Here is a 24,012-nt window from a genome sequence, read left to right as displayed (position 1 = left end):
GCATACTGGGAGGAAAAACTAGTAACATGTAAGAGTTCCTTCAAATCATTAAGAGAAAAAAAAACCCTATTAAAAAATAAGCTTAAAAATATGTGCTATACAGCCTGGCCAACATGGCAAAACCCTGTCTCTACAAAAAATACAAAAAAAAGTAGCTAGGTATGGTGACGCACCCCTGTAATCCCAGCTACTCAGGTGTCTGAGGCTGGAGGATCACTTGAGCCAGGGAGGAAGAGGTTGCAGTGAGCCAAGATTGCGCCATGGCACTCCAGCATGGGTGACAGATGGAGACTCTGTGTCAAAAAAAAAATAATAATGATAATAATAATATATACTACACACATTACAAGAACACAAGATGTCAAATAAAATGATGCACAATCTCACTAGAAATAAAAGATAATCAACTTAAATCAATGAAATATTTTTCATCCAACAAATTAACTAAACAAAAAATAAAAACAATTGCTATCCAGTGCTGATAAGTGGACAGATTATTCTCACACATTTCTGATGAATCTCAAATGGTATCACATACTTGTAGAGAAATACAGCCATTTTTATTTTTAATGTAAACTCTGAATACTTTTAATCCAGTAATTTCATTTCTAGGTATTTCATTTCTAGGAAAAACTCTCAAACGGTTTTTCTTTTTCTCTCATACTACTACAATGGTCATCAACCAAAGTCTTCTGTGACCAAATCCGTGCAATTAATTCTTCAGTGGACACCAACTGGGTGTCCTCCAAATCAGCTCCAACACTACCTGGAAATAGCATCAGATCCCCCAGGATGAGGGCTCAGTCCCCAAGACTGCCCTGCCAACAAACAAACATACCAGTTTCAAGTCCAGACCTCTGGAACTTCTGACTTACCGGCTTTCAAGTTGGGGTTCCCACAACCCCCTCTTTGGGTTTGATTAATTTGCTGGAGGGCTCACAGAACTTTGGGAAACACTTACATTTACTGGTTTATTGTAAAGGATATTACAGATAAAGAGATGCACAGAGTGAGGTATGGGGGAAGGGGCACAGGGCTTCTATGCCCTTCCTGTGCAGGCCACCCTCCAAGAACCTCCACATGTTGAGCCATCCTGAAGCTTCTGGAACCTAGTCCTCCTGGGTTTTTATGGAAATTTCAAAATATCAGCATTCCTTCCTCCAAGGATAGGGTGGGACGCCCTCTGAGGAGGGTCTTATAACTCCCAATCAGAAAGGCAGGGAAGATTATAGGGTCTTGTCTTGGGGCAGATGAGAGATGGATAGGAGAAGGTCTCAGAAATTCTGTTTCCTGAGGCCTGCCCATGAGACCTGACACACCCAACATTGTAACAAAAAGACTTTAACAAGGGCTATGGGAGTTACAAGCCAGGAACAATGGATGAAAACCAATATATATAACATTTGTTAAATTAAGTCTAGACACATGAGACCTGACACACCCAACATTGTAACAAAAAGACTTTAACAAGGGCTATGGGAGTTAAAAGACAGAACAGTGGATGAAAACCAATATATATAACATTTGTTAAATTAAGTCTAACCTAAAGCCACCTCCTTACATATTTTAAGTTTGGCCTAAAGGTTTCTCTGTACACAGTGAACTGAAACTTAACTAGATGTATAAACAGATCGTAACCTACTTTTGTGCTAATTACCGAGTTTCAGTCAATTAAAGGCAGCCAACTGTTCAAACTATGTTCAAATACTCCAAATGCCCGAACTGTAACAAATCTGGCTGTTTCTGTACTTCATCTCTGTTTTCTGTACATCACTTTCCTTTTTGTGTCCATAAATCTTCAATCATGGGACTGCACCAGAGCCTCTCTGAACTTATTCTGGTTCCTGGGCTACCCAATTTGTGAATCATTCTTTGCTCAGTTAAACTCTGTTAAATTTAATATATCTAAGGTTTTCAACAGATGTCATGCCCAGGAGCATGGAGTGACCAAGCAAGGTACCCCTCAGACTCACGTTGTCCATTGCTTTCTGGAAGCAACTGATATCGTGGTAAGTTCTCGCTGAGATTCTGAAGCTCGACAGATTTGTGTTTGGAACTGAGTTTGAGCAAACTTCTGATCCAAACTGGGTTTGGAAGTCACAACAGAAACTGGACTGGATCCATGATTGGATTGGATCTGATAATTAACTGACTTGGATTCAGTTAAGAGGCTGCAGATGTCCAGGATCAGGCAGAAACTAGCAGAAATGGTAATATTACAGTGGGTGCAGACTTCAGAAATTTGCAGAGATTTTTGTGTTCTACATTCTTTTTCTTGTACCCTTAGGTAGGGAAAAATCATTAACTAAATTGATGAAGGGGATCTGAGGACCAAATCCAGCATTCAAGGGAAATATTGGATCCTTAATATCTGAAGAACACCGTATTCTACCTTCTAGCTATAAGGTAGAATGTATAAATTAGGCCTCAGAAGAAGTAACTACTTACAGAAATGGCAAAATCTTTGTAACTTAAAATTACAATGGACTGTTCCTAATGAACAACACAGCACTTAAAAATGAGGGCTCCTGAATTAGTCTTCAAGGATGCCTATTGATGTGCAGAAGCTTCTAAAAACATTTCAATATTTTTATTGCTTTATTAAAAGACTCTTCATAAAAGGCAAATAGGGCCAGGTGTGGTGGCTCATGCCTGTAATCCCAGCACGTTGGGAGATCAAAGCAGGAAGATCGCTTGAGCACAGCAGTTCAAGACAAGCCTATGCAACATAGTGAGATCTCCTCTCTACAAAAAATTAAAAATCAGCTGGATGTGGTGGTGTACACCTGTAGTTCCAGCTACTCAGGAGGCTGAGGTGGGAAATTCACTTGAGCCCAGGAGGTAAAGGCTGCAAATCAGCTGTGATTGTGCCTTTGTGATTACACAGAGGGAAACCCTGTCTTTAAAAAAAAAAAAAAAAAACGCAAATAAAAAGCTCAGGTGAATAATTGACAAGAAAAATTAAATCTGCTAAACTTTTGGCATAAATACTATCCTGCCTCAAGAGTGAAAATAAAGATATCCTGGATAAAATGTTTATAAAATGTAAACCAGTGGGTAAAGCAGACTTGCTTCTTTTTTAGATCTATCCAGTCTGAGTCCAAGCACAGAGTAATGTTTTCTTTGCCCTATTCCTCAATGGGCTCCATCTACCCTGAACTCAGTAATTTTAGCTAAGAAACAGTAGTTAAGTCAAATAAACCACCTACCCAACTAAAATATACCTTTCTGGCATTTAACTGGCTATCCTGAAACTCTTCTGTAAAAGAAATTTACATCTATAAAGGAAATCTCCATTTGTAAGGGTGTCTGCCTGTGTATATTAGAAACTTTTACCATAGTTTTAAATTTATGTAACAAGTCAAACCTTTGTTTAAGGTGCTTTTCTGGACATCTTAACTGAAATTTTACTCACACCGTTTTTTCCTTGGTTTGAGCAAATGAGGGTACAATATGTACGCCTAAAGCCTTAGGTTGTGCTTTTGAGATATAAATTTTCTACCTTATTTCACCTAAGAGTTGTTCCATTAGAAATGCAAATTTAAGGTTGCCTAGCTAACAACTGCTTAAGGCAATGAAACAGGTAATGGAAGAATGATAGTCTGAATGGGGAAAAGAAAAACTATTCAAAAGCCAGCAAATGACAATCCTTTATGTAAGCTATAATATCTGCTTCTGTCTTTGTGTCTGTGTCTATATGTGTTACGTGTATGTAATATTTAGTAAATAAAGGTAGTTGTAAATTGTTACTAAAATAGAAATGGCTTCAAAATTATCAGTTAAATATAATTTGATACTTGCTTGATTTGGTTTTTGGTTTTGAGCCTCTGGAGTCAGAGGTCTGGATGTATGCCCACAGTGAGGCATGAGGACACATTCTCAATGCCTAGGCCACCAGCTGCAAGGCAGAATCAAGCCCAATATATCCCCTTTTCCCCTGCCCTAGCTTTGCCTCCTGGCTATTTTGGGAGGGTTCCGTCCTCCAGGCATTGTCTTCCCATTTCTGTCTTCTGTCATGAGGTCTACAGCTGTGCGTAAATTCAGGACTCAGACAGGACCTGCCCTTCATACCCATCTTGGGTGCCATGTGGCTACTTGAGACCCAGGATGACTAGGAAAAACATCAGAGGGGAGGGTACCTGTGTCACAGTTTCAAAGTCTTTACGGTAACTTAAAATACTTCTAAGTATTAAAACTTAAAATATTTCTAAGTATTTAAAAATGATGTAGTTAGATGTAGGAGATGCATAGCATTCTCAGTTTACCTGGATCTCATGGAGCATAAAAATTGGCATGAAGTAAACTGTGTGAGATTACCAGAGCCCCAGCTCATCTGCTTTGTCTGTACCGAGACAGAAGGGGAGGGGTTACAGACTATGGTGCCTACTCCCATCACTGCTTCCCTCAGCCATAATAGGACAAGGGGGATCTTGAAAGCATCTTGAAAAGTGTAAGGTGATCCAGATTTGGCCGTGTCTTTTACTTTGGCCATAGTGGTGTCCAATTATATTATAAATTAATTGATGGATTTATGCTGCCAGATCCTCAGAATGTTTGCCTTAGAAGATGACATCTATGCTTCCCCGATGCTTATCTTATTCATACAAGATTGGATTTGACACCCATCAGCATGCTTCATCTTTCACCTCAGAGATACTCAGAGTTGACTTGGGTTGACTAGTCAGGGTTGATTTAGATAGGGTTGATTTTCCCATTCCATAAGTTTTTCTTTCTGAAGAATAAAACTTCCCCAGATAGAATTGTTTTTTCTTCAAAAATATAGGATAGTTGCTCTAGAACTTTCTTATCTGGAGACAGTTTAACTACAGTTGTATACAGACTTATGTCTATCATTCACACTCATAGCTGCCTCTGTGTTCATTGCTGCCGCAGCTAGCTCATTATAGAGACTGCCACCTCTTTCTCTTACTCGACTCTCCCAGTGCCTTCTGGCCACTACAGCTAGCTTAAAATGGCATTTCACATACACCTTGGTCACCGGGAGAGTTTACTTCTATCTACTTTTTCATCCCCAGTAGAAAGTAAAAGCTTTCTTCCAATTGGTCTTCCTGTTGCAATTACTATTACTTTTCTGGGGGTGACTTTAAATCAAAACCAAAAATATGTTTATTCACAGTATAAACTTACGTGTCTAGAATAATAAGGAACAGAGAAGTGCTACCTACAAGAACCTTCCTTTCTCTTCTTACCACCACCTTTATAATATTACTATATTATAATAGTATATTATATTATTACTATTATAGCTAGAATATTACAAGAGAGATAGTGTGGGACACTATCAGCCTTAAAAACATCTTTATTAATTAGACCTATTTTACTTTTGTTAATATTTCCCAATTAAGTTGTCCAGAGTATGAAAAATTATATGCACAAAGATGTTCCAAGTGGTATTACTTTTTTTTTTTTTTTTTGAGAGAGAGTCTCGATCTGTCGCCCAAGCTGGAATACAGTGGCACGAGCTTGGCTCACTGCAACCTCCGCCTCCCATGTTGAAGTGATTCTCCTGCCTCAGCCTCCCGAGTAGCTGGGATTACAGGCGGGCATCACCATGCCCAGTTAATTTTTATATTTTTAGCAGAGATGGGGTTTCACCACGTTGGCCAGGCTGGTCTCAAACTCCTGACCTCAGGTGATCCACCCACCTTGGCCTTCCAAAGTATGAGGATTACAGGCGTGAGCCACTGCACCCGGCTGCCCAAGTGGTATATATATATATATTTTTTTTTTGAGACGGGGTCTCACTCTGCCACAGAGATAATCAAATCTCTTCTTTTTTTTTTTCTTTGAGACAAAGTCTTGCTCTGTTGCCCAGGCTGGAGTGCAGTGGCACAATCTTGGCTCACTGCAACCTCTGCCCCCCAGGTTCAAGCAATTCTTGTGCCTCAGCTTCCCAAGTAGCTGGGACTACAGGTGCATGCCATGAGGCCTGGCTTTTTATTATTATTATTATTATTTTTTTATTTTAGTAGAGACGGGGTTTCACCATGTTGCCCAGGCTGGTCCTGAACTCCTGAGCCCAGGCAATCCGCCCCCCTTGGCTTCCCAAAGTGCTAGGATTACAAGTGGTGAGCCACTGTGCCTGGCTACATGAGAAAGATTCTGTACCACCAGAAAACATACACTGAAAATGACAGGTGAAGAAAATACCTCTATAAATGTTTAAATGGCCCACCAGGGCAGAAATATACCTGAAGTTTTTATTATCTTCTCAGGATTGATTATGGGTTTGACAAACCAAACATTGGTCATAAACCATTTTCGCATTTAGAACATTCGCCAGACACACGCACACATTTATATTCAATTGGGATTACTTAGTCTCATCTATGATGAGTCACTGACTGCAGAGCTTTTAGTAATGGAAACTTCAATGACTCAGGAAGGGCCAGGTGGGTCCAAGCTCTCCATGAGTCCATGGATAACACTGGACTTAATATCCTCCTAAATGCCAATTTTGTCTCTCCAATTTAGATGCGTAGAACTGTTTATTAGAATGAGTTATCATAGGTAATTTGACTTTGGACCATGGAGTTCATTCAAATTGCGTATCTAAACAATGTTAGTATTAGCTGATTTAGCATGAAAATCTGGCATGGTTATTTTCTTGGTATTCAATTAAATTTTGTCCTGCTTGGGTTAGCACTTTTAGAATTAGTAAAAAAATACATATATACGTATATAGGGCTTTTCCCCCCCCCAATGAAAAACATCCATCTAGAAGCAGTGGCTCATGCCTGTAATTCCAACACTTTGGGCGGCACAGGCAGGAGAATCACTTGAGCCTAGGAGTTCGATGCTGCAGTGAGCTATGATGGCACCACTGCAGTACAGCCTGGGTGACATAGTGAGATCATCTCTCTAAAAAAGAAAAAAAAAAAAGAGGCTGAGTGTGGTGGCTCATGCTTGTAATCCCAGAATTTTGGGAGGCTGAGGTGGGAGGATTGCTTGAGCCCAGGAGTTCAAGATCAGCTTGGGCAACAAAGGGAGACCTCATCTCTGCAAATAATTTTTAAAATTAGCCCGAGGTGGTAACACACACTTGTGGTGCCAGCTACTCAGGAGGCTGAGGTGGGAGGATCGCCTGAGCCAGGAGGTTAAGGCTGCAGTGAGCCATGATCATGACACTGCACTCCAGCCTAGGGAACAGACTGAGGAGGCCCTGTCTTAAAAAAAAGGCCAGGAGCAGTGGCTCATGCCTGTTATCCCAGCACTTTGGGAGGCCAAGGCAAGCAGATCACATGAGGCCAGGAGTTTGAGACCAGCTGGACAACAAAACCCTGTCTCTACTAAATATACAAAAATTAGCCAGGTGTGGTGGCACGTGCCTATAATCCCAGCTACTCGGGAGGCTGAGGCAGGAGAATCACTTGAACCTGGGAGGCAGAGTTTGCAGCGAGCTGAAATCAGGCCACTGCACACTAGCCTGGATGACAGAGTGAGACTCTGTGTGGAGAAAAAAAAAAAAAACAAGCAATAACCAGAAAAAGTAGAAAATTTAAAACAAAGTATCACATCACTGTAGAATTTCTTCAGAGAAATTCAAAATGAGGCCAGGCATGGTGGCTCACACCTGTAATCCTAGCACTTTGGGAGGCCAAGGCAGGCGGATCACTTGAGATCAGGTGTTCAAGACCAGCCTAGACAACACAGCAAAACCTTGTCTCTGCTAAAAATACAAAAATTAGCTGGGCATGGTGGCGTACGTCTGTAGTCCCAACTACTTGGGAGACTGAAGCAGAAGGATCACTTGAACCCGGGAGGCGGAGGCTGCAGTGGGCCAAGACTGCACTGCTGTACTCCAGCCTGGGTGACAGAGCACGACTCTGTCTCAAGAAAAAAAAAAAAATTAGCTTTTGGTGCAGATTTAATAATGTTTCTTTAATGAACTCAACCTAAAATTACAAGACAAAACAGCATTTAAGTCATTTCAATCAAGAATGATGTTTGAATCACAAGTAATGGCAAGCTACGTCATATACTTCCTGTGCTATAAAAAGTTAAAACAAGAAGCAATACCTCCATTCCCCCACAAACTATAGTTTCAGAAGTGCCTTCCAGACCTTGTTGCAACCACAAAGAAACTTCCATATTTCAAAGTCCAATTAACTGTGCAATTGAGGAGATCCCACCTAATTTAATTGGAAGTGACTGATATATAGTGTTTGATCTATTTAATCTATAATAATGTTAAAAGGAAAAAATATGAGAAGAATCTAATAGAATTATATAAATGTTTTCCAAGCAATGAATATGCTCAATTAAAGTCATATACAGATGCTCCTCGACTTACAACAGGGTTAGGTCCTGAAAAACCCATCTTAAGTTGAAAATACCGTAAATCGAAAATGCATTTAACCTAACCTACTGAACATCAATAGCTTAACCTAGCCTACCTCAAACATGCTCAGAATGCTTACATAGCCTACAGTTGGGGAAAATCATCCAACACAAAGTCTATTTTATAATGAAGTGTTGAATATCTCATGTAATTTACTGATACAACACTGAAGTGAAAAACAGAAAGATCCTATGGGTACTCAAAGATCGGTTTCTACTGAATGCATATCACTTTTTTGCACCACGGAAAGTGGAAAAACCCTAAGTTGAACCAACATAAATTAGGGACCATCTGTACTCATAGATTGCTATTAGTATTTCAATATTAATATATTGGCAGTACCTAGCTATGTGGAAAGACATTTTCAAAGATAAGGTATGTAAAATCTCATTACAAATCAGATTTAACAGATGAACATTGGCAACTGACTGATGAACCCTTAATTTTGATCCCAATAAAGCAAAATGTTATCCCAATAAAAACAATTCCATCATTCTTACTAGTAGAACTGTATTACCAAAAAACATACTATATTTTGAACTTCATAAAAATTTTCACCAAAAATTTGCAGAAATTTGTTTTCTTTTTTGATATACAAGTACTTACTTAATATCCTCAATTTTGCCTCCTGACTGACAAAGCCCAAAGTATTTATTAGCTAGAACTTTTACAGAAAATATTTGGTGATCTCTGGGATTTATACTTTTTTAAAAGTATGACTGGACAACTGGTTATCCATATTTTTTTTTAAATGGTAATAAAATTAGATTTTTGCCAGGCATGGTGGCTCACACCTATAATCCCAGCACTTTGGGAGGCCAAGGAGGGCAGATCACTTGAGGCCAGGACTTCGAGAACAGCCTGGCCAACATGGTAAAACCCTGTCTCTATTAAAAATACAAAAATTAGCCAGGCGTGGTGGTGCATGCCTGTAGTTCCAGCTACTCGGGAGGCTGAGGTGGGAGTCGCTTGAACCCGGGAGGCAGAGGTTGCAGTGAGCTGAGATCATGCCACTGCACCCCACCCTGGGTGATGGAATGAGACCTGGTCTTAAAAAAAAAAAAAAAAATTAGATTTCTTAATGTAAAAACTATAATAAAACTTTTAGAATAAGATACAAAAAGCGCAAACCATAAAAGATCAATAACTGATTCAATGTTTGACTTTATAAACAAGGAGCAAACATAAGCTATGGACTTAGAGAATACATTTGCAACTCATATAATCGACAAAAAATTAGCATTCAAAATAAAATGAATTTTTACAAGTCAAATTTATAAAAAGAAAAAACAACCCAATAGAAAAGCAGGCAATTTATAAAAGGAGAAATCCTGATGTCTACAAAGTATGAAATAATGTCTGATCTTATTAGTAATAAGGGGAAATACAAATTTTTTAAGTTTTTCGGTTTTTTTTTTTTTTGAGACGGAGTCTCGCTCTGTCACCCAGGTTAGAGTGCAATGGCATGATCATGGCTCATGCAACCTCCGCCTCCCTGGGTTCAAGCGATACTCCCACCTCAGCCTCCCGAGTAGCCAGGATTACAGGCACCCATGATCACGCCTGGCTAATTTAGTATTTTTGTAGAGATGGGGTTTCACCATGTTGGCCAGGCTGGTCTTGCACTCCTGACCTCAGGTGATTCGCCCACCTTGGCTTCCTAAAGTGCTGGAATTACAGGCATGTGCCACTGCACCCAGCCTAAAAAGATTTTTTAAGAAAGAAAAATATAGGCTGATCTGAATTCAGTGGTATTCACAACTAAATGATGCCTTCTCCACTCCCACTGCTTCACTTGACTAGCCTTTAAAAAAAAATGAGAAATACAATTTTCCACAGATAGTAATTTTTTTAAAACCTAACAATATCGACCAAGCATGATAGCTCACGCCTGTATTCCCAGCACTTTGGGAGGCCAAGAGGGCGGATCAGGAGGTCAGGAGAACGAGACCATCCTGGCCAACATGGTGAAACCCCATCTCTACTAAATATACAACAACAACAAAAAAATTAGCTGGGCATGGTGGCAGGCGCCTGTAGTTCCAGCTACTCAGGAGGCTGAGGCAGAAGAATTACTTGAACCCAGGAGGCAGAGGTTGCAGTGAGCCAAGATTTTGCCACTGCACAGCCTGGACGACAGAGCAAGACTCTGTCTCAAAAAAAAAAAGAAAAATTTCTTAAAATTAGCTGGGCGTGGTGGCAGTCCCAGACACTCCAGAGGCTGAGGCAGGAGGGCCCCTTGAGCCCAGGACTTCTAGGTTACAGTAAGCTATGATTTCACCACTGCACTCCAGCCTGGGCAACAGAGTGAGACCTTATCTTTAAAAAAAAAAAAAGAAAAAAACTAACAGTATCAATAACTGCTAAAAATGTAAGAACGTAAAGAAGCAGGAACTCTCATGTTCTATTGGTGTCAATGTAAAAGAGCACAACCCATTAGAAGAGTACTAATGGCAATATCTAGTGAGGTTAAAAATGAGTATGCCCAGTCATTTCACTTATAGGTATCATTTCACTCATAGGTATGTGCCCTAGATAAATTCTCAAACGTGTGCACAAGGAACCATATACAGTCCTCTGAAACGCTAGAAACAACTTAAATGAAAAACAAAAAGAAAAAAGCTAAATTGTGGCATAGTCATAAAACAAAATATAACAGAAAACTGTAACCAAATGACAATAGGAAAATAGATAATAACGATGTATTCATCAACAAAATATTAAACATTGGTTAACACAAATAACTAGTATTACACTTATTGACATGGATAAATCTCAAAAGCAATGTTAAACCAAAAAAAAAAAGATTATGAGACATCTAATGTGATACCTTTCTATTTCTATAATGCTTTAAAACATGCAAAAACAATGATATATACTGTTTAAAAAGTATGTTTAATAAAAAGTATACAACTATAGATAGAACTAGTACGGTATATACATGAAATTTAGATAATGGTTAACACTGAAAAAAGAAGGCAGAGAAGGTAATGGGAAGAGGCAATATAAAGAGGGCTTCAGCTGTATCTGTAAGGTTTTGTTTCTATATATATGTATGTTTTATATATACATATATGCCATATATATATTCAAAGACAGAGTCTCAGTCTGTCGCTCAGGCTGCAGCACAATGATGCGATCATAGCTTACTGTAACCTCAAACTCCTGGGCTCCTGCAATACTCCTGCCTCAGCCTACCAAAGCACTGGGATTACAGGCATCATGAGCCACTGTGCCCAGCCTAAACATTATGTTTTGATCCAGACAAAAAGCAAGAAATAAAGTAACCAAAAAAAAAGACTGAAAAGTATATCCTTATGTAACAAGCCAAAGGAGAAAAGGAAGAAGACAGAAATGGAAGCAAGACTTTAAAACAGGCACTATTCTAGGCACTGGGGATATAAGCAGTAAACAAAACTAATTCCTTGCCCTTGTGATGAAACATTCCAGTGCAAGAGAAAGACAATGCACAAGTAAATTTATGTCAAATGACAATAAGTGCTATAAAAAAAAAAAGAGTAAGAAAAAACATGGAGGTAGGAAAACAAAATTTATTTTATACAGGCTGATATTTAAAGTCATGAGACCGGACAACATACAGAGTAAGGGTAGATGAGAAGTCTGAAAATTGAGCGCTAGATAATCCAAAATTTAGAAGTCAGGGAAATAAGAAGAGATCTGTGAATAAGCAGGAAGAGAACTATGAACAGTGGTGACCTGAAAGTCAACTGATCAAAGCATTTCAAGAAGGAAAGAATGGTGAACTATGCAATATGATGCTGATAGGGTGAGTAAGATAACTTGAGAATTGACTAATGTAAAGATATTGGTGACCTTGAACTAGCTATTTCAGTGTAACAATAGTGGCAGAAGTCTACTCTGAGTGAGCTTACAGAATAATGGAAACAGATGAATTACAAACTTCAAGTACAGATAACTCAACAAGTTTTGCTACAGTTACCAGAGAAACTGAATAGCTAGAAGGACATAGCTCCAAGGGGATAAAGAATAAAGAAATTTTCTCTCCTGAAGATGGAAACAATTACAGCATATTTGTATGCTCCTGGGGATGATCCAGTAAAAGACAAACTGATGATGCAGGATGGAAGGAGAACAATTGCTGGAATAATTAGTGGAACATAAAAGGTGTAAGGAGATGGGATCCAGTACACAACTGGAGAGTAGAGATAAGGTCTTAGGAGTACAGACTATTCATTTATTACTAACAGAAGAGAAGGTATGCAAAGACTCAAAGAAACAAATTCTCTCCCTTCAAAAATTTCAACATAATAGCGTGGAAAGACAAGTAATAACTACAAAAATATGAAATCGCTTGGAAAAAAAACATTGCTAGAGGGCCACACAAGAGTCACTAACTACATGTGGGAAGGGACGATTGAAAGAAAACAGAAAAGAGAGGAGATACTCATGCATGAATTCAAAAGGCAAATATGACCAAAGAAAACATGTGCCAAGAAAAGGAGCACAAAATAGCACAACAGAAGATGAAGATGAAGATAGAACGTTAAGAACAAAATAGAAGGCCTTGGACATTACCTGCCATTATGAGAAGTTTGTTAGAAGGAATAAAATGAGAGAATACAATCCATTTATACTCTAATTACTGCTTAGTACCTCCTCAGTAATGTATTTTCATAGAATAGCACTTAAATCTATCATGTAGTAACAGTACTGTCTGGCTGGGCACAGTGGTTCATGCCCGTAATTCCAGCACTTTGGGAGATGAAGGCAGGAGGATCACTTGACTCTAGGATCCAGGAATTCGAGACCAGGCTGGGTAGCATGAGGAAACCCCATCTCTACAAAAATTAGCCAGGTGTGGTAGTGCGTGCCTGTCGTCCCAGCTACTCAGGAGGCTGAAGTGGGAGGATCACTTGAGCCTGGGAGGTGGAGGTTGCAGTGACCTGAGATCACACCACTGCACTGCATCCTGAGACGGAGTGAGCCACCACCTCAAAAAATAAAATAAGGCATAGAAATTATTTAAAATGTTACCAGTGGTTAATGCAGGGTAGAATAATTACGGAGAATTCTCTCTTTTTGAGATAGGGTCTCACTCTGTTGCCCACACTGGAGTGTACCGGTGTGATCATGGCTCACTACAACCTCAAACTCTTGTGCTCAAGCCATCCTCCTACCTCAGCCTTCCAAGTAGCTGGGACCACACCAGCTTGATGGTGCACACCACCAAGCCCAGCTAATTTTTTAATTTTTTGTAGAGGTAGGGTCTTGTTTTGTTACCCAGGCTGGCCTCAAACTCATGATCTCAAACAATCCTCCTGCCTTGACTTAAGATGCTGGGATTACAGGCATGAACCAGCGCGCCCAGCCAGGAATTCTTAAATTTTCTTTTTATCTAAAGTTCCTTCCCTATGATGACCACATAATACTTCTTTATTGTTAACACTTATCTTCTTGTAATTACTAAAAAATAAATAAAACAAAAGTCAAATCTCTCCTTCCTTTCCCCAGAGAAATGAGCTTGCTGAATACCATCCCTAATCATTTCTGTACATATACATGAATACGTTAAAAACTATAATTTAAGTAAACATATAACAGTAATGTTTTTTCATTTTAAAAATGGAATTATACATTTTGTTTTGCCACTAGTTTTCATTCAACAATAAATCAGAGGAGATCTCTCTATTTCAATATATAAAATCACCTATCCTTTTTTATAGCTATGTATTATTTTCATTGTAAAACTGTAACATAATTTAATCTTTATTCAACCAATGGAAAATAAAGTTGTACCAACTTTTTACTACTACAAAAAAAGCTACAAAGCAAGCTTTATTCATGGCCTTATCCAATATATAAACAGTAATAGCTAACATTTGAGTGCTTACTATGCCAAGCACAAGCTTCCACACAAAATATACAATATCAGTATACGCATTTGTAGTATTTGTATTATTTGCACTTCTGTAACCTGTCCATATTCATTTTCTCTGAAAATCAATTGCTTTAAAACTGGCCAAAATACACTTAAAAAAATTTTTTTAAGAGATGGAGGGATCTCATTTTGTTGCCCAGGCTGGTCTTGAACTACTGGGCTCAAGCCATCCTCCCATCTCAGCCTCCCAAGTAGCTGGGATTACAAGTATGTGCCACTGTGCCCAGCTTCAGAATACAATTTTAATCTAAGAAATTTCTGGCAAAATATCCCCATGAGTTCTGTGAAAATGCCTGGCATGTAAGCACTCATACATTCATACATTCTACAAATATTATTTGAGAACCTAAGATGTACTGGACCTTGAGTGAATAAAACAGACATGATCTCCGTACTCATGGGCATTTAGCCTAGCAAACATTTAAAGTGAATTAAGTGGAAAGCAAAAAGAAAAGTGAAGAGGGGAACACATCAGCTACAGAAAGACTAGTACCATTTGTGTCAACACAACTGACACAATTATAACTGACTCTTAAGCCAGTCTTCCACATCCTATAGATTTAAACTACTGCTTTATTCTTAAAATACTGCTTTACTTTTATCATTTTCATGCTCAAGAACCCACAAATTTTCTTAGTATTTACCACGTATACACTTCACCCATTTTCTACATTAGCTATTTCAAACCTTCACACTCAAGGCTTCCCCTATGCATCCCACTATTTCCCTTAGAGTTCCCCAGAGGACCACCTAAGTACATTTCAATGACTACTTTACAAATAAGAGGGGAAAGTCACCCTTTCAAGTTTTCACTGCCTGCATCCATACTCGTTACTTCCTTCACTTTAAGTGAAGATATTTTCTCGTCTCTCTAAAATGTGCCTCTCTGGGTATGTTCTTAAGATTAATCCCGTCACCTCACAACTATCTAAGAATCTATTATTATTATGAATACAGACAGTATTATTAATAATTAATTAGTAATTAATTAATAATTACTAATACTGACAGTATTATTACTAATACAGACAGTAATCTATTACTGTCTGTATCTTCAACTTCTCTTCTGATTCTTTTTTTCTCAAGCAAGACATGCTCACCTCTTATTCATCTTGAAAAAAACTCTCTCTTGCTACAATGTACTGTTTTTATCCTAAAATCTCCTCTCATCCCTTCCCCTTTAAAACCAAACAATGTGTACCTCATCATTCAAAATTTCTCACTCTTGGCCGGGCGTGATGCCTCAGGCCTGCAATCCCAGCACTTTGGGAGGCTGAGACAGGTGGATCACCTGAGGTCAGGAGTTCAAAACCAGCCTGGCCAAGATGATGAAATCCCCTCTCTACTAAAAATACAAAAATTAGCTGGGCATGGCGGCACATGCCTGTAACCCCAGCTGCTTGGGAGGCTGAGGCACGAGAATTGCTTGAACTCGGGAGGTGGAAGTTGCAGTGAGCCGAGATCACACCACTGCACTCCAGCCTGGGTGACAGAGCAAGACTCCATCTCAATCAATCAATTTCTCACTCTCCATTCATCCTTAACTCACTACAACCTGGTTTCTGCCTCCATACCATTCCTTTGAAACTGCTTTCACCAGTAATAATTTCTCGAGTCTCCAAAAGGGATTCAGTCCTAGTACTGCTTGACCTCTCAGTTTTATCTATCATCACTCCTTGCTTCAAGAATTCTCCTCCACTGGTTCATTAAAAAAAAAAAAAAGCCACTATCACCTGCTTCCCAACTGCTCCTTTTCAATTTCAATTGTTTATAGGTTGCTCTTCTTCTGTGTCCTTATGAAGATCCTTAGCCTTAGAGACATTAGTTAACTTGCTAAAGGTCACATAACCAGTAGACAGCAAGCTAGAAACACAAATGACAAAACAAAAAGTCATACTTTACATATCCCTATTCTAGCACCTATTATATTTAATGCATTTCAGTTTCAGTATCTGCTCCCTGACTCTCCTACAGCAGATCATAAGCTTCTTAAAAGCAAAAGAGCTTTTACCATCATTCAGTTCTTTAAAAACAGGGCGTTTTTGTTTGTTTTTTGGTTTTCTTTTTGAGACAGAGTCTGCTTCTGTTGCCCAGCCTAGAGTGCAGTGGGCACGATCTTGACTCACTGCAACCTCTGCCTCCCGGGTTCAAGCGATTCTCCTGCCTCAGCCTCCCCAGTATCTGGGATTACAGGCATCCGCCACCACACCCAGCTAATTTTTGTATTTTAGTAGAGACAGGGTTTCAACCATGTTGGCCAAGTAGGTCTCCAACTCCTGACCTCAGGTGATCCACCAGCCTCAGCCTCCCAAAGTGCTGGGATTACAGGCGTGAGCCACGGTGCCCAGTCAGAAAAACATAGAGTTTTTTGTTTTGTTTTTGTTTTTTTGAGACAGAGGCAGGTGATCTTCCTGCCTTGGCCACCCAAAGTGCTAGGATTACAGGTGTGAGCTACAGCACCTGGCCAACAGAGAGCTTTTTAATGCTAAATCTTATTTTCCTAAAACACACAGACATACACACACACACACACACACACACAACTTCAGTTAGAAACAATATACACTCTTTCTATTCTTACTAGCCCATCAGCCCACTTTAAAGAAATCAGTCAGGCCCGGTGCAGTGGCTCATGCCAGTACTCCCAGCACTTTGGGAGGCCAAGGTGGGCTGATTGAGCTCAGGAGTTTGAGACTAGCCTGGGCAACAGAGAGAAACCCAACTCTACAAAAAAGGACAAAAATTAGCTGGGCATGATGGTGTGCATATGTAGTCCCAGCTACTTAGGAGGCCAAGGTGGGGAGGATGGCTTGAACCTGGGAGGTGGAGGCTGCAGTGAGTTGAGATCACACCACTGCACTCCAGCCTGGGTGACAGAGCCAGACTGTCTCAAACACAAAACAAAACAAAATAAGGAAATCAGTCTAAGGAATAGTAAGAGACAAAAGATATGTTTATTAAAGTTATACTAGTATTCATAAGATTTAACATATTTCAATCTTACAAGCACTTACTTTGTTAAATGAGTTTGAATCTCGTGAAGTAATACCTAGGTTACCTTTACAAGACAAGTGAGAGTGCAAAACAAAAAGAAATTTGGATTCATTTGTTCATTTGTTATCAGACTAAGGAATTGTCAATCTCATGGAATTTACACACATGGAAGTCATAATGATTTCTTTTGTAGCTGTGAGATTTTGTGATCATTTTAGCAATATTTGTGTGTCTGTGTGTATGTGAAATGAAACACACACAAATGAAATTACTGGCTCATGTATTGAATGAAGCATTACGGTTCCAGGAGTTTTCATTGTAAATATCAACAAATAAACCTATGTTCTTCCCATCCAATACAAAAAAAAAAGTTCTCTTGTTTTCTGGTGTATAGTTTTCTTCTGATACCTCAGATTTGTGTAAGGCTTCTGCTCAGTATACGTGCTGCCAAAGTGAGCAAAAGGCTTCTGCTCAGAAGTGAGCCACTTCACTAGCAAACTATTCAGGAAGCCAACAAATGTTAGTGTTCTCAATGCAACTGTTCCACTCACTGGAATTGTGATCCTCCTCCTGTTCAACAGCATATAATAGTAAACAACATAATATTCAGAAATAGCCTGTACCTTATTCAGCACACACCCACCCATTATTTTCTATAATATATGGAAATTTTATTTATTTATTTATTTATTTATTTATTTATTTATTTATGTTTGAGACAGAGTCTTGCTCTGTTGCCCAGGCTGGAATGCAGTAGCACAATTTCAGCTCACTGCAACCTCTGCCTCCCAAGTTCAAGCGATTCCCCTGCCTCTGCCTCCCAAGTAGTTGGGATTACAAGCACCTGCCACTACAACTGGCTAATTTTTTTATTTTTAGTAGCGACAGGGTTTCACCATGTTGGCCAGGCTGGTCTTGAACTCCTGACCTCAGATGATCCACCCACCTCCGCCTCCCAAAGTGCTGGGATTACAGGCGTGAGCCCCCACGCCCAGCCTGAAAATTTATTAAGATAACCATCTCCTCACTTGTAACAGTCTGACCAAAATTTAAATTAGAAAGACTTGCCCTTCAGAAGTTTATATGCCTTTTCGACAGGGCGTGGTAGCTCACACCTGTAATCCCAGCACTTTGAGAGGCAGAGGCAGGCAGATCTCTTGAGGTCAGGAGTTCGAGACCAGCCTGGGCAACTTGGTGAGACACCCCCCCCCCACCTCCATTTCTACAAAAAATTAGCCGGACATGGTGGGGCAGGTTGTGATGGTGCCTCTGTACTCCAGCCTGGGCGATGAATTGAAATCCTGTCTCAAAATTTTTTTTAATCATTAAAAAAAAAAAAAAGAAGTTTGCATACCTTTTCATTTGTTCTTTCCTTCTCCATAGAAATACAGGTCTTTTTACGAGCAGGTTAAACATGGAAAGTGCTCTGTACTTGTTTTAGTCAATCCAAAATACCTAACGTTAAGTGTTCTTCATTGTTAAAATTTACTATTCAGAATGCACCACAGCCAGGCCAGGTGCAGTGGCTCACCTGTGCCTGTAATCCCAGCACTATGGGAGGCCAAGGAGGGCAGATCATCTGAGGTCAGGAGTTTGAGACCAGCCTAGACAAAATGGCGAAACCTCATCTCTACAAAAGCTTAGCTGGGCATGATGGCACGTGCCTATAGTCCCAGCTACTGGAGAGCCTGAGGTGGAAGGATCACCTAGGCCTGGGAGGTCGAGGCTGCAGTGAGCCGTGATGGCGCCACTGCACTCCAGCCTGGGTTACAAAGTGAGACCCTGTCTCAAAAATAAAAATAAAAATAAAAAATAAATAGAATACACCACTACTAATCCTGCCCAACCAGAATTTCCACTCAACACCAATAAAAATTTGAATATCAATTCCCAACCTGAAGTCCCTGAACCCTTCCAGAAGGGAAGGGAATCAATACTTGGTAAGCATTTAATACAGATCCCTAAAAAAGCATAATAGGTGTCCTGGAAATATGCCCAACATTTCAAAAAAGCTGAATACAAATTACACATATGCTGAAGTAAAATTCCGCAGGCTATTAATAAATGCAGTCTGGTAAATCTTTCAAGGTATTATTTCACCACAATATTCCTCTAAATGGGTCCTCCTCTGGTACTTATTCAAAAGATATATAATATGATGCTATGTACTGTAATGGATCATGTACAAAATCCTACTGAAATACAATGGAAGGAGGAATTAGTTCTGCCTAGAAAGACTTCACAGAGGGAATATCTCAGCAGAATCTGGAAGGATAATTCAGCTCTGTGGGCTGCAGATGCGTCTAAGTGTGTTTCTGGTTACAAAAATTCATAGAATTGAATTTGGATAAGTCTTTAAAGATCACCTAGTCCTGAGGTTTTCCACCTTTATTTTAAACTAATAACATCTTTTCTTCAAAAGTCTAATTGAAACTCCAGTATATAAAACAGGTAATATGGAAGAACTGCTCTTCTGAAAGGGGAGGGTTATTGAAAAACACTGCTGTTCTAACCCCCTTCGTTTTTAAAATAAGCTGAGACACTAAGAAGGACAATGACTTGGCAAAAGCCATATAAAGACAAAAACGCAACAATTTTCAAAGAACAACTCTTAAGCATTATCTACTCTTTGAAGTCTTTCCTTTCTCCCCCCGTGGAATTTATCAATGTATTTCATTCCTCAATATATCTAGGACATACCTCCGTTATGGCTTCTATAAAACTTTAGTGCCCTAGTTTTATTTGTTTTTTGAGACAGTGTCTCACTGCCACCCAGGCTGGAGTGCAGTGGCACGATCATGGCTCACTGCAGCCTCAACCTCTCAGGCTAAGGAATCTTCCTACCTCAGCTTCCCAAGTAGCTGGGACTACAGGCACACACCACCACACCCGGCTAATTTTTTGTGTGTAGAGACAGGGGCTCACTATGTTGCCCAGGCTGGTCTCGAAATCCTGCGCTCAAGTGATCCTCCCAACACGGCCCCCCAAGTGCTGGGATTACAGGCATGAGCCACCACAACAGTCTCTAATTTTTTTTTTTTTTATGTGTCTGTGTCCCTCTCTACTATTGTAAGCTCCCTAAAGGCAGCTACTGGCTCAATCATTTTTGTATATTCACCCAGACTAACATGTTATTTATTACATTATATTTGACCAAGTTTCAGAAAATATTTAATCTAGCTTGGTGCCTAGCACACAGTAGGACTTAACAGGTATTTATCAAACAAATTTACCAAAAATGAGGTCAGTAAATGAAATAACACATCTAAAACAGTTACAACAGTAGCTGAAACACAGTGTAGATTCCATAAATATTAGTTATTATATAACTTTATATAGGCTGGAAAAAACCCTGAAACCATTATTGAACATTTGATCTGGAAGGCAAAAACTAAGCACCTTTTATCAAGTTTTCAACTTGCTCATTTATACATTGCCAATACAGGTTGAGTATCCTTTATCCGAAACACTCGGGACCAAAAGTATTTCAAATTTTGGATTTTTTTGGATTTTGGAATATTTGCGTATACATAATGAGGTATCTTGGGGATGGGATGCAGTATAAATACAAAATTCATTTATGTTTCATATATACCTTATACACATAACCTGAAGATAATTTTATACAATATTTTTAATAATTTTGTGCATGAAACAAAGTTTGTGTACATGAACCAACCATCAAAAAGCAAAGGTGCCAGGTGTGGAATTTTTCACTTGTGGTGTCATGTTGGCGCTCATAAAGTTTTGGATTTCCGAGCATTCTGGATTTTTGGATTAGGGATACTCAACCTGTACAATCACATCTTTGATGAGAAAGAAAATTTAGCTCGTTTATAAAGATCTCTTGACTCTGGCAGCCTGGAGAAAATATATCTAGACTTGAAGTGAAAGGAGAAATTAGGCTGGTCCTGAACTTGGAGCTAAGTGTCATCTGTCAAAGAGGTGTGGTGGGAAGTGGAAAAGATTATCTATAAGGTTCTTTCTTGCGCTAACGCTGTAGGGGCTTATAACAAATTTAGAACTAGAATCCTTCAGCTTTCAATTCACATAAGCAAGAAATTTGTAAAAAATCGGCAATTGGGCTGGGCGCGGTGGCTCACGCCTGTAACCCCAGCACTTTGGGAGAAGAGGCGGGCGGATCACAAGGTCAAGAGATCGAAACCATCCTGGCCAATATGGTGAAACCCCGTCTCCACTAAAAATACAAAAAATTAGCCGGGCGTGGTGGCGAGCACCTGTAGTCCCAGCTACTGGGGAGGCTGAGGCAGGAGAATCGCTTGAACCCGGGAGGCGGAGGTTGCAGTGAGCCAAGATCGCGCCACTGCACTCCAGCCTGGTGACACAGCAAGACTCCGTTTCAAAAAAAAAAAGGAAATCAGCAAATGATACACTGAATTTGGTGTCAGATAGTAGGGGTCATCATACCAGCTCTGTTATTATTTAGCTGTGTGATTCAGAGCAAGAAGCAAACTTTTTGGGTCTCAATTTCCTCAACCTGTCCAACGAAGTTATTGGACAATATGAACTCTATTTAAAATACATCAAAGTCCAGGCCTGGCACAGTGGCTCACGCCTGTAATCCCAGTACTTTGGGAGGCCAAGACAGGAGGATTCCCTAAGCCCAGGAGTTTGAAATTAGCCTGGGCAACATCGCAAGACCCAGACTCTTATTAAAACACACACGCACACACACACGCAAGATACATCATAGTCATGATACTCCATGAAATAAGCTACCTCTGAAGGAAAATACTCAGGTGGGGACTGAATCACCAATTATTAGAAATGTTTAGAGGACTCCTGTACAAACCAAAAGTAGAGAATTTCAAGGTTAGAAGAAACCTTACAACTCACCCCACTGAGACCTAAGCCCTCTCTAATATATTCCTGGACGAGGTCGCCCAACCATTTTGGTAATGGAGAACTACCCATGGAAACAAGCCACTTCAACTTAGGCCAAATATGATGCAAAGTTACTTTACTGAAGCCACACCATCCTCTGGTAACTTTCGTCCACTAGTTTCACCTATCACTTAAGTGTCCCTCAAATATTTTGGATAGTGATAATATGCCCCTTAAATATCCTGTCCTCCAAAATTAAAGTATCCAACTCCGTCAACCTTTCCTGGTAACATAATACCAAGACTCCCTCACCATTCAGGCTGCGTTCCTCAAAGAAACCTTCATTCTTGCTTTAGCGACTGTATTCAAATGACTCGAAAAGCTTCTCCCATTCTGACATCTTACCACCCAAGATCTCCCACTTGCCCAGCTGACACCACAGGGAAGCCTCTAATCACGCTTGCCACCTCCACCCAAGGAAGCATTTGGGGTGGAAAGTGTGCCCTGTTGCTCCATTGGGAGACATGGAGACAACAAGTGACGGCGGCACCGACAGAGAAGCCGGCACACTGTTCGCCTCCCCATTGCAAGCCTCCTCCCTCACCGGTATTGCTTGGGGTCGCTGGGAGACTTGACGATCTCAGGGTCCCCGGCATTACTGAGAGACCCCCTTCGTCCCTCTTCCTCAGATTCATCCGCTCCTAGACGGGCAACTCGGCTGTTCTCGCCCAGATCCTGTCCATTGGGCTGCAGGTCAGGGCAGCTGCAGGTAGACTTCGCCTTGTTCCTTCCAGGCATGGCCAGACTAGGAAAGGGTCTGGCAGCAGCAGAGTCTTCGCACCGACCCCGCGTTTCGATTCCCCAGAGCGCCGCGAGCTCCCGCCCGGCCTCACACAACTTCCTCCGGGTGGCACAGACTGCAGCAACAGTGACTCTCCTCAGCATTCACCACCAAGCTGGAGCGATGGACATCCCGCTTCCCAGGACCCACCTCCTCCGCGTTCTAGAGGCGGTGGCGGCCGGCGCTGGTGCTGCCGCAGCCGCGGGGAACAGGCCGGAACCCCTCCCCCAACCCAGTCTCCCTCTCGCCGACTTCCCTCGTCCCTCCGCCCTCCCGGCCGCCGATGACGCTACTGATTTCAGCCAATCATGAGGCAAGAAAGTAGTCACGCTCACGTAAGCAACCAATCAGAACAGGAAAGGAGAGGCACCAACGTGACCCGGACTGATTCTCGGAACAGCCAGCGAACATTTCGAAACCCAAAGTGGGCGGGGCGAGGGAGAAGAGGCGGAGAGAGTGGCGCGGAGGACGACGGGAGAAGGGCACCCGGCGCGTTTATGACGTACGAGTGTGTTTTGTGGCAACCACTGAGTAGTGCTCCGCGTGTCAAAGAAAAATATTCCCCTAATGAGAAAAGTGAGAAACGAGTGCAGAGAATTAATTCCAAAGTTTTAAATTTTCCCATTCGTGTCATAGTTTGGGTACCCTACTCCTCAGACCCGGGGCGGGCCTTCGGCTGTGACTCAGCACATAAAAAACCAGAACGCCGGAAGTATTTTCCTACACCCGCCGGATGGACGCTGCTCCCGAGCGCCGCAAATACTAATTGGCTCTTATCTACCCTACAGTCGGCCCGACAGTGGTGGGGTTTCATCCTCAAGCCCTAAGAAAGTGCTAAAAAGACCAGTCTGGATGTGCTAACTCTTCTGTGTGAAAACGTTTTTTAGGTCCTCCAGCCTCCTGTTAAATTCGGCCAATTTTTATCGAGCAGCTGCAGCGTCTGCTGCCTTCAAGTCTCCTTTCCCAGTTTTTCCCGCTAGCAATGGTCTTTGGTTAGCAATGTAAAATGTGACGGAAATACAAACATAAATGAAAGCTAAAAAGCAGCTG

At 40.7% G+C, this 24,012-nt stretch overlaps 1 protein-coding gene across 2 annotated transcripts in view; it reads right to left on the bottom strand.

The window, feature by feature from the left end:
• NRDC (nardilysin convertase) overlaps window positions 1-23,445 on the bottom strand; it is a 91,751-nt gene extending 68,306 nt beyond the window's left edge. Inside the window, exon 1 of one of the 2 annotated variants that reach the window (XM_003829557.5) lies at window positions 22,726-23,445. In XM_003829557.5, the coding sequence (XP_003829605.4) occupies window positions 22,726-23,066 (341 nt within the window). In that variant the 5' untranslated portion in view covers window positions 23,067-23,445. The remainder of the gene's footprint in view (window positions 1-22,725) is intronic. The other variant, XM_003829556.5, reaches the window with a different exon arrangement.
• Window positions 23,446-24,012: the final 567 nt, after the last annotated feature.

The sequence above is a fragment of the Pan paniscus genome, chromosome 1, assembly GCF_029289425.2.
Source record: "Pan paniscus chromosome 1, NHGRI_mPanPan1-v2.0_pri, whole genome shotgun sequence".
NCBI lineage: Eukaryota > Metazoa > Chordata > Mammalia > Primates > Hominidae > Pan > Pan paniscus.
The sequence above is the reverse complement of the archived record's forward strand: the minus strand, read 5'-3'. Positions and strand labels throughout refer to the sequence as shown.